The sequence below is a fragment of the Bos grunniens genome, chromosome 11, assembly GCF_055505025.1.
Source record: "Bos grunniens cultivar Pamir isolate PY7600 chromosome 11, Bosgru_T2T1.0, whole genome shotgun sequence".
NCBI lineage: Eukaryota > Metazoa > Chordata > Mammalia > Artiodactyla > Bovidae > Bos > Bos grunniens.
Window position 1 is genome coordinate 8,530,665 of NC_141175.1, and position 24,448 is coordinate 8,555,112.

Sequence of the window (24,448 nt, forward strand, 5' to 3'; positions counted from 1 at the left end):
AGTTGTGGCACACGGGCTTAGTTCCTCCACAGCGTGTGGAATCGTCTTGGAGCAAGGAGCAAACCAGTGTCCCTTGCATTGGAAGGCAGACTCTTCACCATTGGATCACCAGAGAAGCCCCAATTTTTTTTAACTTTTTATATTGAAGTATTATAAGCTTTCCCTCAGTGGTTTCTTTTTCTTTTTTTTTCTCGGCCACACCACAAGGCTTGCAGAATTTCAGTTCCCTGAGCAGGGACAGAACCTGAGCCTCTTCACCGAAAGTGTGGGAGTCTTAACCCCTGGACCGCCAGGGAATTACTACAATTTTACCAGCTTCTGGATATAATCATCTGTAAACGACTCATATTTAAAGTGTACACTTCTATAGGCTTAGACATATGTGAAACCACAATTAAAATAATAAATATACCCATCACCCCCAAAGGATTTCTCCTGCTCTTTTCTCCTTCCTCCCCACCTCCATGCCCAGGCAACCACTGATCTGCTTGCTGTCACTACAGATTAGTTTGAGTTTTCTAGACTTAATTTTTTTATCTGGCTCTTTTCACTCAGCATAATTACTTCAAGATTCGTGCATGTTGTAGCATGTACCAGCACTTTTCATTGCCATAGATTCCATTACTAGATGAATCAACCGCAGTTGATGCATTCATCTTGGTTGAACACTTGGGTTGTTTCCATTTTTTGTCTGTTACACTGAAAGCTACTATGAACATTGATGCAAAAGTCTTTTTGTGTGCCCATACTTTCTCTTCCCTTAGACTGGAATGCTGGATGAATTTAAAATTTTTTTAATCTGCTAAAGCATTTTCCAAAATGGCTGTATCATTTTACAGCCACTGCAGAAGTGTGTGACAGTTTCTCTTGTACCATCTCCTCACCACTGGTGGCTTAGATGGTAAAGAGTTCGCCTGCAATGCAGGAGACCTGGGTTCAATCCCTGGGTTGGGAAAATCCTCTGGAGGAGGGCATGGCAACCCACTCCAGTATTCTTGCCTGGAGAATCCCCATGGACAGAGGAGCCTGGTGGGCTACAGTTGCAAAGAGTCAGACACAACTAAGTGACTAAGCGTGCGTGTGCGCACACACACACACACACACCTCCTCACCAGCACTTAGTGTAGTTGGTCTTTTTTATCTTAGACATTCTAGTAGGTGCATAAAAAGTGAAGTGAAAGTGTTACTGACTCAGTCATATCCAACTCTTTTCTACCCCATAGACTGTAGACCACCCCCAACCCCCCAGGCTCCTCTGTCCATGGAATCCTCCAGGTAGGAATACTGGAGTGGGTAGCCATTCCCTTCTCCAGGGGATCTTCCCCACCCAAGGATGGAATCCTGGTCTCCCATATTGCAGGCAGATTCTTTATCTTCTGAGGCAGCAGGGAAGCCCTGTGGTATCTTCCTGATGTTCTAATATGCATTTCAATAAAGATTAATCTTGTTGAACATATTTTCATGTGTTTGCCATCTATGTATCTTCTTTGGGGAAGTTACCTGTTCAAATCTATTAAAATTTTCCCATTGTTTCCTACTGAATTGCTTGTTTCCTTGTTGAAACTGAGTTTTGGGAACTCTTTAGATATTCTGGATGAATGTATTTTCTTTTTAATTGTGGCAAAATGAACATAACATAAAATTTACCATCTTAATTATTTTTAAGTACAATTCAGTAGTGTTAAGTACACTCAACATTGTTGTGGATCTAATCTCCAGAATTCTTTTCACCTTGCAAAACTGAAACTCCCACTAAACAACTCCCCATTCTTCCTTCCCCAGCCTCTAGCAACTTCCATTCTATTTTCTGTCTATGAATTTGACTACTCAGGTACCTCACGTAAATGAGATAGAGTATTTATTTATCCTTTTTGTGACTGGCTTATTTTGTTTAGATTCATCCATGTTTCAGCATGAGTCAGAATTTCCTTCCTTCTAAAGGCTGAATAATATTTCATGTTTTGTTGATCCACTCATCCATCAGTGGACACTTGGGTTGCTTCCACTTTGGGGCTACTGAAAATAATGCTGCTGTGAACCTGAGCGCACAAACATTTCTTCAAGACCCTGTTTTCAATGCTTTGGGGTATATACCCGAAAGGTAAATTGCTGGGTCATATGGCAATCCTCTTCTTAATTTTTTGAGAAACTACCATACTGTTTTCCATAATGGCGACACCCATTTACATTTTTACCAAAAGTGCACATTTCAATCTCTCCACATCGTCACCAACACATACTTTTCTATTTTTATGATCATAGTCATCTTAATGGGTATGATATGGTACGTCTTTTTTTTTTTACTTTACAATATTGTATTGGTTTTGCCATACATCAACATGCATCCGCCACGAGTGTACACGTGTTCCCCATCCTGAACCCCCCTTCCACCGCCCTCCCCATACCATCCCTCTGGGTCATCCCAGTGTACCAGCCCCAAGCTTAATGTATCCTGCATCGAAAAAATATGGAACACTTCACGAATTTGCGTGTCATCCTTGCACAGGGGCCATGCTAATCTCTGTATCGTTCCAATTTTAGTGTATGTGCTGCTGAAGCGAGCACCGTCTTTTAATTTTTTCATTAAATTTTTTCCTATTTTTTGGTTGTGCTGGAAGATCTTAGTTCCCCCACCAGAAATCAAATCCATGTCCCCTGTAGAGAAAGTGGTGTCTTAACCACTGAACCACCAGGGAAGTCTCCATCTGTCTTTTGTAAATGTGTGACTTGTAGATATTTTCTTGTGGTTTGTGGCTTGCCTTTATAGGCTTTTTTTTTTTTAAAGAGCATTAGTTCCTAATTTTGATAAAGTCTGAACAATCCTTGATGTCATATCCCTCAATCTTTTACCTACTCTGATATCACAAATATTTTTCTCCTACAGTTTATAGTTTTAGGTTCTATTGTTGGGGCCAATGTGAAGAAAGCAATGAGGACTCCATCTTGAAGTCTGTCATCCATCTTAAAAACAAGCTGTGAACTGGGCCCTGAACCCTGCCCAAGAGTGAGGAAACCATTGCTAGTGAAAACCAAGTCTCCTGGAGACCTCCCTCCTTACAGATGACAAAGGGAGACTGTAGCTGAGGTCAGGCTGCCCCTGTTAGATTAACCATGGAGACATCCCCCCTTGATGTGTAATCATTATTCCCCCACTTTAACCTTAATTGTTTGTTCTCCTAGCACTTACTTGTTGTAAAGCTCAATCATATACAACAAAAAGGTTGCTAACATGTAACCTGTCACATAGTCCGGGCTATAAAACTGTGCTTCTCAGAAACATCAGGGTCCTTGTTGGGAACTGATTCCCCCTGGACCCGCTGGCCTAATAAACTGTACTCCATGGTCCTGAGTGTCCTTTGGGGTGTGTTTTGTGACTCTGGATTCCACGACACTATATTTAGATCTGTGATTCATTTTAAAACATTTGCGACCCACTTTGAATTAACTTTTGTAAATAGTGTTGGGTATGTATCAAAGTTCATTTATTTTCATATGAATATCTAATTGTCGAAGCACCATTTGTTGAAAAAGTTATCTTTTTTCCAACTGAATCAAAATCAATCATGTACTTGCAGGACTTATTTCTGGACTTTCTGTTGCATTACACTGATCGCCTCGTCTATCCTTTTAGCCTCACAACACTACTTAAGTATCTCTGTAAGCCTTAGAGCTCTACACGTAGCCCTATAATTCTGTAGCTTTATAAATTCTTAAAGTTAAGTAGTGTTAAGTCCATCAACTCTGTTTCCTTTTTAAAGGTTATTCTGGTTTTTGACCTTGATAATTTGTGTTGTATAGGAATTTCAGAGTCTGCTTGTCAATTTCTCAAAAACAAAATCTGCTGGGATTTTGGTTGGGACTTTTGAAACTACAGATCAATTTGGAAAGAGGTGATATCCTAACATTATTGAATCATCTGATCCATGAACATAATACATGGCTCCTGGGATTTTGGTTGGGACTTTTGAAACTACAGATCAATTTGGAAAGAAGTGATATCCTCACATTATTGAATCATCTGATCCATGAACATAATACATGGCTCAATTTATTTGGATTTCCCTGGTGGCTCAGTGGTAAAGAATCCATCTGCCAGTACAGGAGACCCGGGTTCCATCCCTGGGTCGGGAAGATCCCCTGCAGAAGGAAATGACAACCCACTCTAGTATTCTTGCCTGGAGAATTCCATGGACAGGGGAGTCTGGTGGGCTACAGTCCATGGGGTTGCAAGAGTGGGACACGCCTTAGTGACTAAACGACAACAGCCATTTATTCGGGTCTTTAGTTTCTCTCGGGATTTTCCTAGTGGCTCAGACAGTAAAGCGTCTGCCTACAATGTGGGAGACCTGGGTTCGATCCGTGGGTTGGGAAGATCCCTTGGAGAAGGAAATGGCAACCCACTCCAGTACTCTTGCTTGGAAAATCCATGGATGGAGGAGCCTGGTAGGCTACAGTCCATGGGGCCGCAAAGAGTCGGACACGACTGAGCGACTTCACTTCACTTCACTTCACTTAGTTTCTCTCAGCTGTGTTTTGTAGTTTTCAGTGTACAGGTCTTACACATAATTGAGGCCTTAAAAAGCATCACTACAAACAAAGCTAGTGGAGGTGATGGAATTCCAGTGGAGCTATTCCAAATTCTGAAAGATGATGCTGTGAAAGTGCTGCACTTAATATGCCAGCAAATTTGGAAAACTCAGCAGTGGCCACAGGACTGGAAAAGGTCAGCTTTCATTCCAATCCCAAAGAAAGGAAATGCCAAAGAATGCTCAAACTACTGCACAATTGCACTCATCTCACATGCTAGTAAAGTAATGCTTAAAATTCTCCAAGCCAGGCTTCAGCAATACGTGAACCATGAACTTCCAGATGTTCAAGCTGGTTTTAGAAAAGGCAGATGAACCAGAGATCAAATTGCCAACATCTGCTGGATCATTGAAAGAGCAAGAGCATTCCAGAAAAACATCTATTTCTGCTTTATTGACTATGCCAAAGCCGCTGACTGTGTGGATTACAATCAACTGAGGAAAATTCTGAAAGAGATGGGAATACCAGACCACCTGACCTGCCTCTTGAGAAACCTTTATGCAGGTCAGGAAGCAACAGTTAGAACCGGACATGGAACAACAGACTGGTTCCAAATAGGAAAAGGAGTATGTCAAGGCTGTATATTGTCACCCTGCTTATTTAACTTATATGCAGAGTACATCATGAGAAACGCTGGGCTGGAAGAAGCACAAGCTGGAATCAAGACTGCTAGGAGAAATATCAATAACCTCAGATATGCAGATGACACCACCCTTATGGCAGAAAGTGAAGAAGAACTAAAGAGCCTCTTGATGAAAGAGGAGAGTGAAAAAGTTGGCTTAAGGCTCAACATTCAGAAAACTAAGATCATGGCATCCGGTCCCATCACTTCATGGCAAATAGATGGGGAAACAGTGGAAACAGTGTCAGACTTTATTTTTGGGGGCTTCAAAATCACTGCAGATGGTGATTGTAGCCATGAAATTAAAAGACGCTTACTCCTTGGAAGGAAAGTTATGACCAACCTAGACAGCACATTAAAAAGCAGAGACTAGTCAAGGCCATGGTTTTTCCAGTAGTCATGTATGGATGTGAGAGTTGGACTATAAAGAAAGCTGAGCACCGAAGAATTGATGGTTTTGAACTATGGTGTTGGAGAAGACTCTTGAGAGTCCCTTTGACTGCAAGGAGATCCAACCAGTCCATCCTAAAGAAGATCAGTCCTGGGTGTTCATTGGAAGGACTGATGCTGAAGCTGAAACTCCAATACTTCAGCTACCTCATGCGAAGAGTTGACTCATTGGAAAAGACCCTGATGCTGGGAGGCATTGGGGGCAGGAGGAGAAGGGGACAACAGAGGATGAGATGGCTGGATGGCATCACCAACTCGATGGACATGAGTCTGGGTAAACTCCGGGAGTTGGTGATAGACACGGAGGCCTGGTGTGCTGCTATTCATGGGGTCACAAAGAGTCGGACACGACTGAGCGACTGAACTGAACTGATTCCTGCAGGTGTGGTAAGTCGCCTCAGTCATGTCTGACTCTTGTGACCCCATGGACATAGCCTACCAGGCTCCTCTCCCCATGGGATTCTCCAGGCAAAAATCCTGGAGTGTGTTGCCATGCCTTCCTCCAGGGGATTTTCCTGATCCAAGGATTGAACCTGCCTCTTAGTTATGTCTCCTGCATTGGCAGGCAGGTTATTTACCACTAGCGCCACCTGGGAAGCTCAGATTTATTCCTGAAAGTGAAAGTCACTCAGTCGTGTCCAACTCTTTGCAACCCCATGGACTATGCAGTCCATGACATTCTCCAGGCCAGAACACTGAAGTGAGTAGCCTTTGCCTTCTCCAGAGGATCTTCCCAACCCAGGGATCAAACCCAGGTCTCCCGAATTGCAGGAGGATTCTTTACCAGCTGAGCCACCAGGGAAGCTTAAGAATACTAGACTGGGTAGCCTATCCCTTCTCCAGCAGATCTTCCCCACCCAGGAATTGAACCGGGGTCTCCTGAATTGCAGGTGGATTCTTCACCAACTGAGCTATCAGGGAAGTCCTGGGTAATTCTAGGTATTTTTTGATGCTATTGTAAATGGTAGTTTTTTAAATTTCAAACTATGTGTTACTGGAATACAGAAATCAAATTGCTTTTTGTTTGCATTATTATTTATAATGATAAAATTAATTTCAAATAATACATTATTATTTATTGCTTTTCTTGACTCATATCCTGAAATCTTGCTGAACCCAATCATTAGTTTGAGAAGCTTTTTTGTAGGTCCCACAGACTTTTCTATACAAACAGATGATTATATTAGGTTCCTAAGATTTATGTAACAAATTGCCACAAACTCTATAGCAGTTTATTCCGCTAAGAATTCAATTTATTCTGTATTTATTCTGCTGAAAATTCTGTTAAAATATTTGCATCTATACTCACAAAGGATATTGGGCTGTAGTTTTATATTCATCATGTCTTTATCTTTGGTATCAGAGTAATGATGGACTCATGAAATGAGCAGGAATGTTTTCCCTTGTTTTTAGTTTTATGGAAGTTGTATAGAGTTGGAATCATGTGCTATTATTTACTGCTTAAAAGTATGGTAGAATTTATGAGAGATTTTTTTGTCAACCAAATTCCACCGATAAGAAAACTGTGCTGGAATTACTGGAATACAATGCAACTATTCAAAAGAACTAAACAGGACTATATGATCTGACATAAAAAGTGATTAAAAATATGTCACAGAAGATTTTGCATAACATGATCATTTCATAATATGATCATGAAATCCATCCTGCATTATGAGTTAACATATACACGTTTATTAATGCATTTTAACACCTTTATCGGGATATAATTCACATTTAGAGCATACATTTGAAGTGAACAGTTTGGGACTTCCCTGGTGGCCAGGTGGCTAAGACTCTGTGCTTCCAATGCAGGGGGCCCAGATAGGGAACTGGATCCCACATGTCCCAACCAAGAGTTCGCATGCCGCGACTATAGATCCCACACGAGGCAACTAAAGATTCCACATGCCACAACTAAGACCCGGCACAGTCAAATAAATGTTAAAAAAAAAATAAAGTGAATAATTCACTGTTTTTCACTCTATTCATTGTTTTTCTTTCTAACCACAGAGCTGTACATGTACAACTATCATCTATCAACCACACGATGATTATCACCATCTAATTTTAGACCATTTCCATCACCCCAGAAAGAAACCCTGTACCCATTAGCATTAATTCCTATTTCCCCCACCCCTCAGTCCTAAGGCAACCACTCTACTTTCTCCAGTAGCATATTGGGCACCTACCAACCTGAGGAGTTTATCTTTCAGTGTCCTATCTTTTTGCCTTTTCATACTGTTCATGAGCCAAAGAATGCCCTAACTACTGCACAATTGCACTCACCTCACACGCTAGTAAAGTAATGCTTAAAATTCTCCAAGCCAGGCTTCAGCAATATGTGAACCATGAACTTCCAGATGTTCAAGCTGGTTTTAGAAAAGGCAGATGAACCAGAGATCAAATTGCCAACATCCGCTGGATCATTGAAAGAGCAAGAGCATTCCAGAAAAACATCTATTTCTGCTTTATTGACTATGCCAAAGCCTTTGACTGTATGGATCACAATAAACAGTGGAAAACTCTGAAAGAGATGGGAATACCAGACCACCTGATCTGCCTCTTGAGAAACCTATATGCAGGTCAGGAATCAACAGTTAGAACCGGACATGGAACAACAGACTGGTTCCAAATAGGAAAAAGAGTATGTCAAGGCTGTATATTATCACCCTGCTTATTTAACTTATATGCAGAGTATATCATGAGAAACGCTGGGCTGGAAGAAGCACAAGCTGGAATCAAGACTGCTGGGAGAAACATCAATAACCTCAGATATGCAGACGACACACCCTTATAGCAGAAAGAAGAACTAGAGCCTCTTGATGAAAGTGAAAGACGAGAGTGAAAAAGTTGGCTTAAAGCTCAACATTCAGAAAACGAAGATCATGGCATCTGGTCCCATCACTTCATGGCAAATAGATGGGGAAACAGTGTCAGACTTCATTTTGGGGGGCTTCAAAATCACTGCAGATGGTGACTGCAGCAATGAAATTAAAAGACTCTTACTCCTTGGAGGGAAAGTTATGACCAACCTAGACAGCATATTAAAAAGCAGAGACATTACTTTGCCAACAAAGGTCCGTCTAGTCAAGGCTATGGTTTTTCCAGTAGTCATGTATGGATGTGAGAGTTGAATAACTGATGCTTTTGTGGTATTGGAGAAGACTCCTGAGAGTCCCTTGGACTGCAAGGAGATCCAACCAGTCCATCCTAAAGGAGATCAGTCCTGGGTGTTCGTTGGAAGGACTGATGTTGAAGCTGAAACTCAATACTTTAGCCACCTGATGCCAAGAGCTGACTCACTTGGAAAAGACCCTGATGCTAGGAGGCATTGGGGGCAGCAAGAGAAGGGGACGACAGAGGACAAGATTGTTGGATGGCATCACCGACTCAATGGACATGGGTTTGGGTGGACTCCAGGAGTTGGTGATGGACAGGGAGGACTGGTGTGCTGCGGTTCATGGGGTCGCAAAGATGAGGACACGACTGAGCGACTGAACTGAAACAGTATATGGGAACTTAGTTCCCCAACCAGGGATCAAACCCATGCCCACTGCACTGTGAGCTTGGAGTCTTAACACACGGACTGCCAAGGAAGTCCTAAGCATATCTTGTTTGATAATTCAAAATCAAAACACTTTTTAAAGGATTCAAAATTGCACAAACATACTGATACATGGTCAAAGACTAAAAGATGCTGTGCAGAAGAAAAACATCCACAAAATTAGTCATCAAAATTGCGGGGGGCATCATGTCGGAAAGGATTCCTCAAGAAAGTAGCATCAAAGCTGAGACAAGAAGGACAAGAGGTGTGTGCTGGATATAGATGGGAGCAAGAAAAGTGATTAGTAGGGAACAAATGGCTCAGACGGTCAAGAATCCGCCTGCAATGCAGGAGACCTGAGTTGGATCCCTGGGTTGGGAAAATCCCCTGGAGAAGAGAATGGCAATCCACTCCAGTATTCTTGCTTGGAAAATCCCATGAATAGAGGAGCCTGGAGGGCTTCAGTCCATGAGGACGCAGAGTCGGACATGACTGAGCAACTAACATACACACACACAGACACACACACGGGATAGAAGATCATTAAAAGAACCAAAAGTGTTTTAAGGTGTCTGGATTGGAGAAATGAAAGGATGGGGGCGGAGGTGGCAAGAAAGGGGAAAGAGTGGAGATAGAGACAGGGGTGCCGATCACCCTTGTCTATGTTAAGGGTTATTAAGCAAGGAAGTGCCCTGATCAGATTTATTAGTTTTGGAAACATTCACTATGGAACTATGGAGAGCCTGAGGGGAAGGAGCAGGGGGTTCCATCAGGAGGCTGTTGCAGAAATCCAGAGGCGAAACGATGGTGGACAGAGACTGGCCCTACTGGAGGAGGAGAGGGGCTGGTTTGAGAGATTCTTATAGGATCTGACAACTTGGGCAAGGAACTGAGGAAAACGGCAGGGGCCAAAGCCCACTCCCCATTGCCCAAGGTGATAGCCGAGGCGCCTGGAGGGCTTAATTAACTAACTGGAGAAGTAGCACCGCGTTCGGGAAGAAGACAGTGAGTGCTTTTGGACGCGTGGGAGTGAGCTACCTGCGGAGAAGCCAGGGAGAGACGTCCAATAGGGCGCTGGACCGAGGGGCCGGCGCTGGAGGCGCCTCGTCTGTGCTGACGAGGAAGGTGGAGTCAGTCCCCCCTTAACCATTCCTGGGCTCCGGGGAACCTCAGGTCAGAGCGCCGCCGGAAGCCGGTGTCACCGAGCCGGTTCCCCCCATCAGCGACCCAGTCCCGCGAGCGCCAGTGAGGAGCGCCCGGAGGACGGACTGGAGCAGGCACCAACCACCGCTCCCCCACTCTACTACCCACTTACCCGGCCCGTGTCCAGGAGAGGAGGCGACACGGGGCCCCGGAACCTTCGGCCGCCGCCGCCCGCGTTCGCCGCGGGAATCGGTCCGGGGAACCCGTTCGCTGTTGCTAAGGGGCGGCCCCGGAAGTGACGCGCCTGGGGTTTGTTGACAGCGGAGGCGGCGGCGGCTGCAGGCTCCGAGCCGTAGGAGCCGGATCGGGGGTGGGGCCGGGCCCCGGAGTCAGCGCCCGGCGGCCCTCCGCCCCGCCCGCAGCCCTAAGGGCAAGGTAACGGCCACGGGGTCCCCCCCTCCCCGCGCCACGGCGCGACCCCCATCCCGCCCGGGGATCCGGTCCCTGGGATTCCCAAGCTCCGCCCCGCCGACCCCCGGTCTTCCCCAGACCCCGGCCCTAGCGTGGCGAGATCCCCTGCCTCCGCAGAAGCTCTGGCTCGGAATTCTCCCCGGGCCGCATCCTCTGCGCCTCCTCGCCGAGGAAAGCACACCCCGTTCGTTCCCGGGGCCAAGGGATGGATCTGCGTCCTACCCCTTTCTCCTCCTGCCTCCGGTGCCTCACCATCGCCGCTGCAATCATTTGCAAAGGTCCATCTGAGCCGGAGGTGTGGGAGAACTCCCTGGTCTACCCCTGCTGCCAGGTCTGAGAAACGTGCCTTTAAAAACCTGAGCACCCTTCGTCCAGAAAGAAAATGACGCCCTGTCCATGGCCCCTACAAAATGGGGGATAGATGCAGGGCTGGAAGAACTAGCCTCTGCCCCTCCTACCTGTTGGATGAGCTTGAGTTCCCCGAAAGCAGTGCCTGAAAACTCAGGGATGACACGAATGGGGTCGTTGGAATCCAACAGGGTGGGAAAGGGATGGTGTAGTATTGTAAGCCTAAGGGCCAAGGGAGCCTGATAGGTGAGTTGAAAGTGAAACTGACTGCTGGCTTACAGCTCTGTGGGTGGAACTTGATTTGGCTGCGTTGGGGCCCAAGGTGTCCAAGATTGCCAGTCTTTGTGCCAGTAAGCACGGTGTTTGATTTTTTAAATCAGAGAGGGAATGTCTGATGCCCCCATGGAAAAATTCCCCCCATATGGTCTTCCTCAGAAACAGTGTTTCTCTTCAGGATTCAAGCTGGTTAGAATGAGTATTGAGGACAGCTTTGGAAAGGGGCATACACTTGAGTGCAGGAGGTGGTTGCCAGTTGGTAAAGAAGTCTCTCTGTTTCAGTTCACTCGTTCATTCAGCAAATCAGAAAGTTATGGGAGATGGAGAAAAATATATGTAGGGTGGAGGAAAATAGAGCAGGAAGGGCCATGGAAAGGGTCGGATACTGGGTTTGCCCTTTTTATAGAGGGTGATCCAGAGAAGGGCTCTAATAAGGTGATGTCTGAGCAGAGATCTAAAGGGAGGGAGGGAGCAAGTGCAAAGGTCCTGAGGTAGAAAATCTGATGGTTTAATGACATAGCAGGAGGACAGTAGGGCTGGAGCAGAATGAAGGAGGGGAAGAGTGATTGACAAGGAAATCAGAGAAGAGTATGGACGAGACATTGGTGGGGAGGGTGTCAGGGGCTGTTCATGTGATGTACGGTCATAAAGGTGTCTAATGGGACACCTTTCAGAACTGCACTGATTTGAAGTGTCTGGTGGTCAGAGAAAACACAGATTTGTTCTAGGTGACAAATGGCCGTTGTCCTCTGCCTGGCATTGTAAGTATTCTTTCTCCATCTTGGCAATGACCATTGATGGAATAAATTTTAAAAAGGGTGGAAATAGAGTACTGTATTTAAATCTGGTCATAGCACTTGCTTGCTGGTTATGAGAACTGGACGAAGGACCTTTTCCCATCTCTCTGTCCTCATCTATAGCATAGGATTGTTGGGCTAAATGAGAGGTCATGTACTGAAGTGCTTGGTGCACTATTTGGTGCATATTAAGCCCTCAGTAAGTCTTGCAGGTATGCTGAGGGCAATGACGATGGTGAGGAAATGTTTGCATGTGTCTGTCTCAAAGCCTTTCTTTTTAGCACCAGCTAATGATGTCACTAGCTCTCGGCTGCCTCTCTGAACTTGTAGAATTCTGGAGAACAGTGGGGGAGACAAAGTGGGAACTTCTTGTCACCCCTCAGTGGGAACAGTGGTTGCACATCACTGTCATAGAAGCTGGATCCTGGCTTTTCTGATACCAGTGGGAGGTTATGGGTCTCTTTTTTTATTAAGGGCCCAGCAAATCCCCATTTTTCCATGTAATGTAGGCCAAACGATGGTGTTGAAATAGATATGACATGGAGATGGGTCTCGGGGAGCAGTGTATTTTGGCATGTGGTTGGGGTGTGTGTGGCTGATGGAGACTGTTGATCCTAGATGTGCCAGCAGAGGCTAAGATGTTTGCAGCCTGCCTGATAAGGCGGTGGAACAGTAGTGGTTGCTCTCTCTCCTCAACCCCCAAGCCCGGTTCAGAAGCTTGGGTTCATAAGCTGGGCAGGGCAGCTGGGCCAGAGGATTTGAAAATGAAAAGTCATAGCACACTGACTCTGAGAGCTGGGCTGCTGGAGCCAGTTGCTGTGGGTAGAACCTTGGACCAGTCATCTAGGGAGCTGGGGTCAAGGCCAGCTCTGCAGCTGGTTCACTGCGTGAACTTGGACAAGTCCTATCCCTTGCCTGGGCCTCCATTTTCCTGTGTCTATTCTAGCTCTATGCTGTTGGGAGAATGAAATGAGACACAGGCTTTAAAAGAATTCAGCGCACTCCAACCGGCTTCCCTTGTGGCTTGGCTGGTAAAGAATCCGCCTGCAATGCGGGAGACCTGGGTTCAATCCCTGAGTTGGGAAGATCCCCTAGAGAAGGGAATGGCTACCCACTCCAGTATTCTGGCCTGGAGAATCCCATGGACTGTGTAGTTCATGGGGTCGCAAAGTATCAGACACGATTGAGTGACCTTCACTTAGTGCACTCTAATGTTCCTACGAGGTAAGAACAGCTCTTGTCATTAGCACCACCACGATTCTGCAGGCTTCACTTTGGGGCATAGGACTTCAGTACCTCAGCTGCTCTTGACTCTTGAAATGCAAGTTCAGAGACCCCTCTTGGAGCATTTACTTTGAGACCAATATCCTGTGACTGGTTCAATCACTGACGCTAATTTTTCCAGCTTCAAAAATGGGCATAAGGATCTCTCCAAGCATTAGTCTTGGGAAATCCCTCCATAATTATTGGTTACCACCTTCTTGCCATTATTTCATCATGTCTCCTCAGCAAACCCATGTGGTAGGTGCTGTTGACAACTCGTGGAAAGATAAGGACCCTGATGAATATTGAGGCTGGTGAACATTGCTTGGGGACCTCATGGAGCTGAGGCTCCTTCACCCACAACCAACCAGTCATGTGGTTACTGTGTCATGGAGACCCCATGAGTTACACTGGGTCCCTTCTTCAGGAAGCTTCTAGTCCTGTGGTCAAAAAATAATATATGCCCGTAGGATAGTTAGCAGTGATGCCTGATCATCTGTGCTCAGTGCCCAAGGACAGTCCAGGTTGTAAGGAGGTGAAGGCTCATGCTACAGAAGGGGGAGCTGAGGCTTGAAGAAATGGTTCCTGCCCACAGCATAATGATGGAGAGAGCCGAGCTCCTCCTGGGAGGGCACATCATCACACATCTTTGAACCATAGTTTCTTCATCTGGAAAACAAAATCATAGGTCCTTGTAGGTTATCTGTGGCTTCAATGAACACATGCATGGAAAGCACAAAATTCTGGGTCTCAGAGTAATGAATACATGTATACATACTGATATGTACACACGGACCTGGGTATGTATACATAGTCTGTGGCCAGTTCACCACTGAGTCTCAGCTGCCTCATCTGTAAGTGGTCGATTATAACTCCTGCCTCATGTGGTTGTTGGGAGAATTAAATGAGTTAACATGTGCGGAGTACTTAGCAGGGTCCTCGGAATACGGTGCTCAGTATGACTGTGATCACCGTTTGATTGCAAGCATGGAACCCACGTGTCCCCGAGGCCCCTCTGCCTCTTTGTACACCGGTGAGGGGTGATGCGCTTTCCATTTCCACATCTTCCTAATGTCACCCACCCTGCAAATTAGTCTCTGCAGGTCAGAGACCCGCTGGTATGCCCTCAGATCCTCGCCTGCACCCCTGCCCCCAGCATCTGCCCTGACCCCCTCCACAGCAGCCTCCCACCCCCTCTATCTGGCCTGTGATCCGCTCCCTCCTGGAAAGCTTCCAGCCTCTGTAAATAGGATATTTGTTTGGGTTTTCCCTGTAGCTCCTGGGTTAATATTTCACAGGGTGGGCACCGCTTAGAGCTTCTGGCTCCCCCAGCCTCTGTCGGCTGGGTGTCAGGACACTGGCGGGGTCCCATGTGCCCTCCTCTGGATCCCGGATTCCCTTCTCCTTCCACTGGATGGACAGGAGACTGGATGGCTTGGTGAGAAGCACGGGTTTGGTTTAGGTTTGGATTGCACTGCACTCTTGTCAGTTGTGTGACTTTAGACAAGCCTCAGTGTCTTCATCGGAATACAGAGTAACAATCTCTACCTCAGGGTGTTTTAATGGGGCAACTGGGGCAGAAGCAAACCTTTATTCGGTTATGTGCCAGGCACAGGCCAGGCCCCAAGGACCCAGGAGGGTGGAAGCGGAGAAGATTCCTCTCCTCCTGAATCCTCGCAGCCCAGCCCGGGCTGGGGGAGGAGTTGTTAGACAAATTATTATACAAGCGATGAATTAGCCACAAGCACAGGATCCTAGAGAATGTCATTTGTTGGTTAAGTTAGCAACTATATGAAATAAAGCCGTAAGGAGCTTAGACTGGAAGCAGCCAACTTGGAGGCGAGTGTTACTGTTCGCTCCCCACTGCCCCCCACCGCCCTGGATGTCATAGCTCCTGTCAGATGCAGGCAAGAGATAGGATGAAGACGCAGGTTCTTCTGCTGTGTGCTCGTTCTGTTATAATCAGAGTTCTCTCCATCTCCAGTTGCCAGAATCCCAAATGGCCAGTGCCCACCATGAGAATGCAGAGCCCGAGGGACTAGTCGTGGGGTGGGTAGAGATGCCCACCTCTGGCCTGAAGGGGTACAAGTAGGGGGGGCCCCCAGGTGTCTCAGCCTCTGTGCTGAGATGTACGGCCCATTCTTCCTCCAGCTCATCCCCGCCCCCAGCAGCAGGGCTGGCACTGCCAAAAGCTGGTTGCCAGATCCGTGCCATCTGGCCGGTTATCTTTTGAAGGCACTTGGTTCATCTTGGCGGCTGAAAAACTGGTGTTTCTTCCAGCTGAGGAGCAAGGTTAGGGCCGAGCAGCTACCTGGGTGACTGGGCTTGTCCTGCAGAAAGGGCAAACCCCCTGCAGCTCTCCCATTCAGAGTGGGGAGGGTTCTGCTCTGCCCCCTGGGTGCTGGCACTGTCCCGGGCACAGCAGGCAGGGAGCATCCGAGAGTATGCCTTGCCCCCCAGGTTCCCTGCTTGTGCTGAAACCCTGCAACACACATGTCGTGCCCACATGGGGCATGCGGCCTTTGTTCGGCCCGGAGTCGTGGAATCGAGCCTGTGGTGCCAGGGCCCCACACCCTCTGCCCTTTCAGTCTGGGAGCATCTTATCCTTTTTCCTGGAATGCCTTTCCCTTCTCTCCCTGCCACCAGAGTGAACTATGACTCATCTTTTGGGTCGCTGCTGAAATGTCACTTCCAAGGACGCCTGCACTGACTCCCCAGCCCAGGGCAGGTCCCCTGGGGCTCGGGCACCCAGAGCCCCAGGTACCACCCTCTCCTTCAGAGCACGGGGCCCAGTGGCATGGGTTTGTGTGCTTCTTAGGTGGAGGTGTCTGTCTCCCTCTAGAACCAATGTGCTGCACGAGGACCAAGACGTGCCTGATAGACAGTAACCCTGGGCCAAGTACGGGGATAGGGGAAGAGACAGCCTGGTTCCTGCCCTCGAGCAGCTGGCTGGCTGGCAGGGAAGCTGGATTGTTAAACCAGCATCGGTTCAAAATGTTAATTGTGGTAGGGCCCGTGGGGCAGCCAGCTTGAGAACCCTGGGCAGGTCAGGGAAGGCTTCCCAGAGGAAGCAACACTAAGGCCTGAGGGTTTGGAGACATCAGCTGAGTAGAGTTCAAAGGTAGTGTGGGCTGGAGCGGTTGGGAGATGCTTCCTGGAGGAGGGGCAGGAATGTGTTTTGGGGGTTGGGAACGGGGTTTAGGGGAGAAAGTGGATGACTGAAGGTCTGAAGGTGACCCTCTGCCTCTGGCCCATTGCCAGGAGGCCACTGAAGGCCAGTGTGGCTGGAGTAGGGAGTTGGAGGCGGCGAGCAGGCTGCAGAGCTGGTTCCACTTCTGGAGGCCTTGAGTGACTGAAGAGATGAACTCGGCAGTTTCCAGCAGGATCCATGGCCCTGCCAGCGGTGCGCACGCTGGGCCCAGCTTCCCGGGCAAGAGGCTGCTGCCCTCTTGAAGATCTGAGAGTGAGCGCAAGCAAGGGAAGGCAGGGCCCAGGCTGCCTGTTTATTGTGCTTTTCCTCAAGGGTGTCACGGCACCAGTAGAACAGCTGGCATGGTGAGCCTGGTGGCAGGAGACCCAGGCCCGAGGAGCAGGGGCCTGGAGCTGGGGGGAGCAGACCCTGCACTGGGAACCAGGGCAGGTGAGGCAGGAGAAAGGGGTGATACGGTGATGGTGATGGTGATGCAAAAGCTTTTAGTGAGCAGTTACTGTGTGCGAGGCACCATGCTGAGCCCTCGCTATATTGCTTTGTTATCTGCACATGGTGTTCTCTGTTGTAGAGAAGAAACCGAGGCACAGAGAAGTGAAGACGCTTGCCCAAGTTCACCAGCCCTCAGTCAGTGGGGCTGAGACTGGAAGCTGGGTTGGCCTGTCTCCAGAGCTCTTAGAGCACAGTCACCAGTGGTGTCAGAACTTAGAACTGGCCGTTCCAAAGGGCTCAGTGTCCTGTGGCCACCGCTCGGTTTCCCGAGCAGACCAGAAGCCTCAAATGTGGATGCAGAGGCTCCAAGAAGCCAGGGGTGGTGCGGGGGCCTCACCTCCTGCAGAGCTGTCCAAAAGATGAGGTTCCTGTCCCAGTCTGGACAGTCCCTGTCTCTGAGCCTGAGTTTCCTCTTCTGTAAGGTGGGGTCATAACCACTTGTGCACTGAGTTGTGTCACGCCTGAGATGAGGTGTTTTTCCCAACAATCTTGTGCAGTGGGGATTGTTGTCCCCATTTTCCAGATGAGGAAACTGAGGACCAGAGAGGTTAAATAATTTACAAGTGAACTGTGGAACTGAATTGAAACATGGCTCTGTCTAACCACAGAGCCTTCACTTGGAAAAAATAAAGCAAAAACTATTGAAGGATACTATAGACTAGGACAGGCGCACAGAGCCTGAGCAGACAGTTTGAATTTCCGCAAGTGTACATACCTATCCCAGCCCACCCAGAGACCCCTGCCACTTTCTGATTACTGCCTCCTGCAAAGGTAATCACCACCCTGACATCTAACACCATAGATTCATTTTGCTTATTTCCCTGCTCCTGCTTCTTTTTGATCTTTGTTTATTTGGCTGCTCTGAGTCTTAGTTGCGACACATAAAATCTTCCATCTTCCTTGCAGCATGTAGGATTTTTAGTTGTGTCGCATGGGATCTAGTTCCTTGGCCAGGGATTAAACCAGGGCCCCCTGCATTGGGATCTCAGTGTCCTAGGCATCGGACCACGAGGGAAGTTCCTTTCTCCCCCTTTCTGACGTAGACTGTCATAGGAAAATGGTTGGGACTAATTCTTGACTGTCCTTGGGTCTATAAATGGTTGATTGTTTCCTGTCTTGTTCACTCCACTTGGAGTTGAAGGTTCAGTTTTCGTTCTCTCTTAGCCACTTATGGTAGCTGAAGATGCATAGTCAGTTGGAATATCACTTACCCGGATCCCGAATCCCTTTTAAATGTGGACCTCTTTGGTGTCCAGGCCATTTTCTTTTTTGTTGAATTGCAATATACATCTTTAGAAGTGCACACGTCGTAATAGACAGCTCTCTGAATATCGACAAAGTGCACACACCTGTATGCCCAGCACTCAGATAAGGGACTAGAAGCTTCTCAGCACCCAGCCAGACCCCCAGAACAACCACAGTCCTGACTTCGGCTACCGCAGATTAGATTTTCCTTCTTTAAAAAAAAATTTTTTTTTCTTTTGACCATGTCACATGGCATTCAGGACCTTAGTTCCCCAACCAGGGATGGAACCCGTGCCCCCTGCAGTGGAAGTGTGGACCACCAGGGAGTTAATTCCCAGATTATCTTGTTTTTTAACATAAGGAAGTTAAAGACAAGTGGCTTCACTCAGTGTATGAGTATACATCTTCTGCGTCTGGCTCCTTTCGCTCAGCACCGTGAGGCCCATCCCGGCTGTGGAGAGGCGGTGCGTTCTCGTTGCTGTGTAGTGTGCCGTTGGTGAGTCGACCGGAATCTTCATTCTCCTGTTTGGACGTTCAGCTTCTGTCCTGTTAGGAATAGAGCTGCTGTAGACATTCTGTCTGTCTCTCCATGAACATTTTCCTGCCTTGCTGGTGGCTGTACACCTGGAGTGGAGCTGCTGAACACTGAACGTGTGTGTGTTCAGCGGTAATAGTGTCTCGCTAGTTACACTCACAGTTCACAGCAGTTCACACGCCCACCAGCAGTGTGGGTGGCCTCCTCTTGTTCCATAGCTTCACTCAGGCTCGGTGTTGCCTGTGTTGTTGTTCCCAGTGGAGCTGTTCTGATGGCTGCAAAATGGTATCTCATTGTGGTTTTCCTTTTCCTTATGTTTACTCTTTGTTTCTTTATCCTTTATGAAATGCCTGTCCAAGTCCTTTGCCTGTTTTTTTTAATTGGATTCTGTGTCCTGATCTGTAGAAGTTTTTATACATTCTGAATACAAGTCTTTTGTTGGATATATTATTGGAAACATCTTCTGGTTTGTGAGTTGTCTTTTCTCTCTCTTAATGGCGCCTTTGGATGAAAAGAGTCTTAGTTTTGAGGCAGTCCAATTTGTCAGTTTCTCTTTATGGGTTTTTTGTGTGTGTGACCTACTTAAGAAATTATTGCCTACTCTAAAATCATAAAGATATACTTCTGTGTTTTCTTCTAGAAGTCTGTTTGTTTTACCTTTCACATACAGATACAGGTCTGTGGTCCATCTCAAACTAATTTTTGTGTATGTATGAATGAAGGTTCTTCACTTCAGTGCATATCAGTTTATCATTTTAATCTTATGAGTCCTTTTAAGAAAACTTTACCTACCTCAAGATCATGAAGATTCTCGGAGACTTCATTCCATTTTTTTTTATTATGCTTTTTATTTTATTTTGGACTGTAGCCAATTAACAATGTTGTGATAATTTCAGGTGGATAGCAAAGGGACTCAGCCGTACATATACATGTATCCATTGTCTCCCAAACTCCCCTCCCATCCAGGCTGCCACATAACATTGAGCAGAGGTCCCTGTGCTATGCAGTAGGTCCTTGTTGATTATCCATCTTAAATATAACAGTGTGTACATGTCCATCCCAAACTCCCTAACTGTACCTCATTTTTTTTATTTTATTTATTTTTTTGCCAAACTCCCTAACTGTACCTCATTTTTTTTTTTTATTTTATTTATTTTTTTGCCACACTAGCTTGTGGGATCTTAGTTCCCTGACCAGGGATTAAACCCTGGGGCCGTAGCAGTGAAGGCATGGAGTCCTAACCACTGGACCTCCAGGAAAGTCCCCACTTTTTTTTTTAATTGAGGTATAGTTAATGTACACTGTTGTATGTTCAGGTGTATAACATACTCATTCACAATTGTTAAAGGTTACACTCCGTTTAGAGTTACTGTGAAATATTGGCTGTCTTCCCTACGTTGGAACAATGTATCCTTATACACTGTTTTACCCCTGATAGTTTCTACCTCTTACCCGCCTAACCCCGTCTCGTCCCTGCCCTTCCCTCTCCCCACTGGTAACCACTAGTTTGCTCTCTATGTCTGTGAGTCTGTTTCTCTTTTGTTATATTCACTAGTTCATTCTATTTTTTAAATTCCACATGTAAGTGATATCATATAGCCTTTGTGTTTCTCTGACTCGACCTTGCTTTTTTAATAACAGTTTTATTGAGCTGTAATTCCCATGCCATCCAGTTCATCCGTTTAAAGTAAATCATTCAGTGGGTTTTGGGTCTATTCACAGAGTTGTGCAACTGTCACGAGGGTCAATTTTAGAACATTTTTCTTCACCCCTAAAAAGAAATCCACAGCCCTTAGCAGTCACTCCCCGTTTCCCTGCACCAGCCCCCAGCCTTCCAGCCTCAGGCAACCGCTGATCTACCCGTGTCTCTGTGGGTTTGCCGGTTTGGCCAAACATTTCATGCAAATGCAATCATACCTTAGGTGCCTTTTGTGATTGGTTTCTTTGATTTAGCGGAACGTTTTCGGGGTGCAGTGTTATGTGTGCATCAGCACCTCGCTCCCGCTGAGTAATTCCATGGCATGGTTATACCGTGTTTGTGTATCCATTCGTCAGTTGATGGGCATTTGAGTTGTTTCCATTTTTGACGCTTCAGGATCATACCACGCTGAACATTAATGTACAGCTTCTCTGTGGTCATGTATCTGCATTTCCCCCCTGGGAGGAGCCCTCATTCCGAATCGTATCCGGTGAGATGCAGTGATGCCCTGTCTGTTAAACCCTGGCACACACTTAGCGTCCCCACCATGACAGCTCTAGACAGGGTAGGTGACACAGTAGCGGACACCCCAGTGTAGCAGTTAGCAAAAGCCCCTGTCAGCTCCACCCAAGTGCTGGATCCCCAACACGGACTTCAGCCCACAGACTTTGGGAAGTCACGGAGATGCTCCGACAAGGCCCCCTGCTCTTTGCACAGGTCAAATCATGGGTAGATGGTAGCGCATCAGAGCGGGGCGGGGCAGGGGGGCAGGGGAGGGAGGAGGCAGGAGTCCTGGCCCCGACCCTGCTAAGCAGCTAAATTTGTTTTTTTTTGTTTTTAATTTTTGCTTATTTATTTGGCTGCATTGGGTCTTCATGTTGGCGTGCGGGCCTCTCTCTTGTTGTGACCTCTAGAGCATAGGCTCAGTTGTGTGACACACGGGCTCAGTTGCTCTACAGCTTGTGGGATCTTAGTTCCCTGACCAGGGATCAAACCCGTGTCTCCTGCATTGGAGGACAAATTCTCAGTCACTGAACCACCAGGGAAGTCCCTAAACTGCTCAATTTATATGTGCCTTCCAGGCACCTCAGCTTTACTACTCAGAGAGTGGACAGACCCAGGGCAGCTGGGGTCCTGGCCCTTGCCCGTGGCTCGCTTAGCTTCTTTCCCCTTCCCCAGGCCGCAGCTCTGCCAATGATCCTGTGATTATCAGAGCGTCACCGTTGCCCCTGGGGGCCCCGTCCCAGTGTGGCCCACCTGCCGGCCCCCAGCATGGCGTCCGACACCCCCGAGTCCCTGATGGCCCTCTGCACCGACTTCTGCCTGCGCAACCTGGACGGCACGTTGGGCTGCCTGCTGGACAAGGAGACCCTGCGGCTGCATCCAGACATCTTCCTGCCCAGCGAGATCTGTGACCGGCTCGTCAACGAGTGAGCAGGCGCAGGGCTGGGGGGGGCCCAAGCCTGACATGGGTATGTGCAGAGAGGTTGGGAGTCCCGTGTGTGTCTCTGGGGGTGTGCGCACACATGGCTATCCGTGGGTGCAGGAGAGCACTGGATCCCTGTCCGTATCCATCAAGTTGTAATTGCACATGTTGGTATGTGTGTGGCGGGGTGTGCGTGTAAAAGAATGTGTGTGCCCACACGTGGGTTTCTGGTGTACAGGGCAGGTTTGAGTGTGAAACTGCCGGTTTGGATTAAGAGGATGTAGAAACTTCTTATGTAAATGGAGGAGTTGCTTGCTGTCCTGTGTGTGTGTGTGCACGTGTCCATGCATGTGTGTGTGTACGTGTGCCTGTGCACACATGTCTCTTTGTGAACCTGAACACGTATTACATGTTTACGCACCAGTGCCTGACTGCTTGACCCCTGAACAGGGATGAGATCATTCGGAAACGCTCTCTGTGGCTTCTCCAAGGATCTCCACACTAGTAGAGACTCCTAGAAGAGTAATATCCATGCTTGACTGCTCGGGGTTCTGTCCAGGTTCCCCAGAGGGAAACAGTTAGCCCAGAAAGTTGCCTATAAAAGTGGGAACCTGTGTGTGACCCAAGAGCCCAGCTCGTAAAAAATGTTCTAAGTATCTAATGTAGATTGGGCACTAGATTAGACACTGTGCAGACCAGAAGTGCGTCCATTTTACAGGTAAAGGCACTGAGGTCTGGAGAAGTTCAGCTACTTGTGTGAAGTTGCCCAGGTAGTGAACATCCAACCCAGGATTTAGATTCTAGAGTGTTTGACTCCACAGCTTTTCCCACCAGGCCAGGATTCTTGGCTCCACTGGTATCTCAGCAGAACTACTGCTGAGTGCTTGCCCTATACCCAGCTCAGAGCTCCAGACCCCTCGGCTCAGTCTTGCTGTTGGATGGGGTCCTGAGTGGGGCTGATCAAGGAATCAGAAGCTGGCTTAAAGAAGACAGGGAGTGCAGACGTGTGTGTTTGTTACAGAAGTGTCTACAGTTTAGGGGGGAAGAGCTTGGGATTGCCAGTGATAAGAGGCCCTTCATCCCCAGTTACTTTTGGACTCCTGGGTCCTGGGGCCACCCTTAAACTCACTGGTCAGGTGCTCAGGATCCAACCAGGTACCATGAGGAGGAGGAGATGGAGGTTGTTGCTAGGATGATCAGGGAAGCCTTGGCAGGGGAGGCTTGTGCTGCGCCTTGAAGGGAGGGCGAGGGGCCCTCCCCTGAACCAGGCTTCCTTCCCTCCCAGGTACGTGGAGCTGGTCAACGCCGCCTGCAACTTTGAACCACACGAGAGCTTCTTCAGCCTCTTCTCCGATCCCCGCAGCACCCGCCTCACCCGCATCCACCTCCGCGAGGACCTGGTGCAAGACCAGGACCTGGAGGCCATTCGCAAGCAGGTGAGACCCGGTCATTCAGGCCCCGGGCACGGCCACGGGAGGCCGCCCCAAGACAGGCAGGCAGGGAGTTGGAGCAGGAATCCCAAGGCCCCACCAGCGCCCTTCCTATTGTGCAGTGCATGCGTGTGTACTCACTAAGTCATGTCCAGCTCTTTGTGACCCCATGGACTGTAGCCTGCCAGACTTCTCTGTCCATGGGATTCTCCAGGCAAGAATACTGGAGTGGGTAGTCATGCCCTCCTCCAGGGGATCTTCCTGACCTAGGGATCGAACCCTCGTCTCCTGCAGCTCCTGCTCTGCAGGCATCTTACCACTGAGCCGCCAGGGTCTTCCTACTGTGCAGACCCCTCCCCAATCCTACCTGTGGCCCAGGGCCAGGGTAGGCGTGGGCGGAGGTGATGACGGGGCTGTACCCGCCGCCAGGACCTGGTGGAGCTGTACCTGACCAACTGTGAGAAGCTGTCTGCCAAGAGCCTGCAGACTCTAAGGAGCTTCAGCCACACCCTGGTATCCCTGAGCCTCTTCGGCTGCGCCAACATCTTCTACGAGGAGGAGAACCCCGGGGGCTGTGAAGACGAGTGCCTTGTCAACCCCACCTGCCAGGTGCTGGTCAAGGACTTCACCTTCGAGGGCTTCAGCCGCCTGCGCTTCCTCAACCTGGGCCGCATGATCGACGGGGTCCCCGTTGAATCCCTGCTGCGGCCCCTCAACTCGCTGGCTGCCTTGGACCTCTCGGGCATCCAGACGAGCGATGCGGCCTTCCTCACCCAGTGGAAAGACAGCCTGGTGTCCCTCGTGCTCTACAACATGGACCTGTCGGACGACCACATCCGTGTCATCGTCCAGCTGCACAAGCTGCGGTGAGCTCTGAGGTTGCGGGGTTGCCGCGGGGAGGTGGGGGTC

At 48.2% G+C, this 24,448-nt stretch overlaps 2 protein-coding genes and 1 non-coding gene across 11 annotated transcripts in view; 1 reads left to right on the forward strand and 2 right to left on the reverse strand.

The window, feature by feature from the left end:
* Positions 1–10,634, reverse strand: part of TBC1D13 (TBC1 domain family member 13) — a 29,461-nt gene extending 18,827 nt beyond the window's left edge. For 2 of the 6 annotated variants that reach the window (XM_086324684.1, XM_086324680.1), the window contains exon 1: positions 10,522–10,634. The gene's annotated coding sequence lies outside the window, so the exon portion shown is untranslated. Of the gene's footprint in view, positions 1–10,244; positions 10,401–10,521 lie in introns of those variants that run through there. The other 4 variants (XR_015136233.1, XR_015136231.1, XM_086324681.1 and 1 more) reach the window with 4 other exon arrangements.
* Positions 2,462–2,565, reverse strand: LOC147362448 (U6 spliceosomal RNA). Its single transcript, XR_015137530.1, has one exon. It is a non-coding gene; the product is annotated as a U6 spliceosomal RNA (small nuclear RNA).
* Positions 10,630–24,448, forward strand: part of ZER1 (zyg-11 related cell cycle regulator) — a 30,035-nt gene continuing 16,216 nt past the window's right edge. For 2 of the 4 annotated variants that reach the window (XM_086324599.1, XM_086324601.1), the window contains exons 1-4: positions 10,630–10,784; positions 21,863–22,113; positions 23,395–23,545; positions 23,969–24,405. In XM_086324599.1, the coding sequence (XP_086180725.1) occupies positions 21,956–22,113; positions 23,395–23,545; positions 23,969–24,405 (746 nt within the window). In that variant the 5' untranslated portion in view covers positions 10,630–10,784; positions 21,863–21,955. Of the gene's footprint in view, positions 11,152–21,862; positions 22,114–23,394; positions 23,546–23,968; positions 24,406–24,448 lie in introns of all 4 variants that reach the window. The other 2 variants (XM_086324600.1, XM_086324602.1) reach the window with 1 other exon arrangement.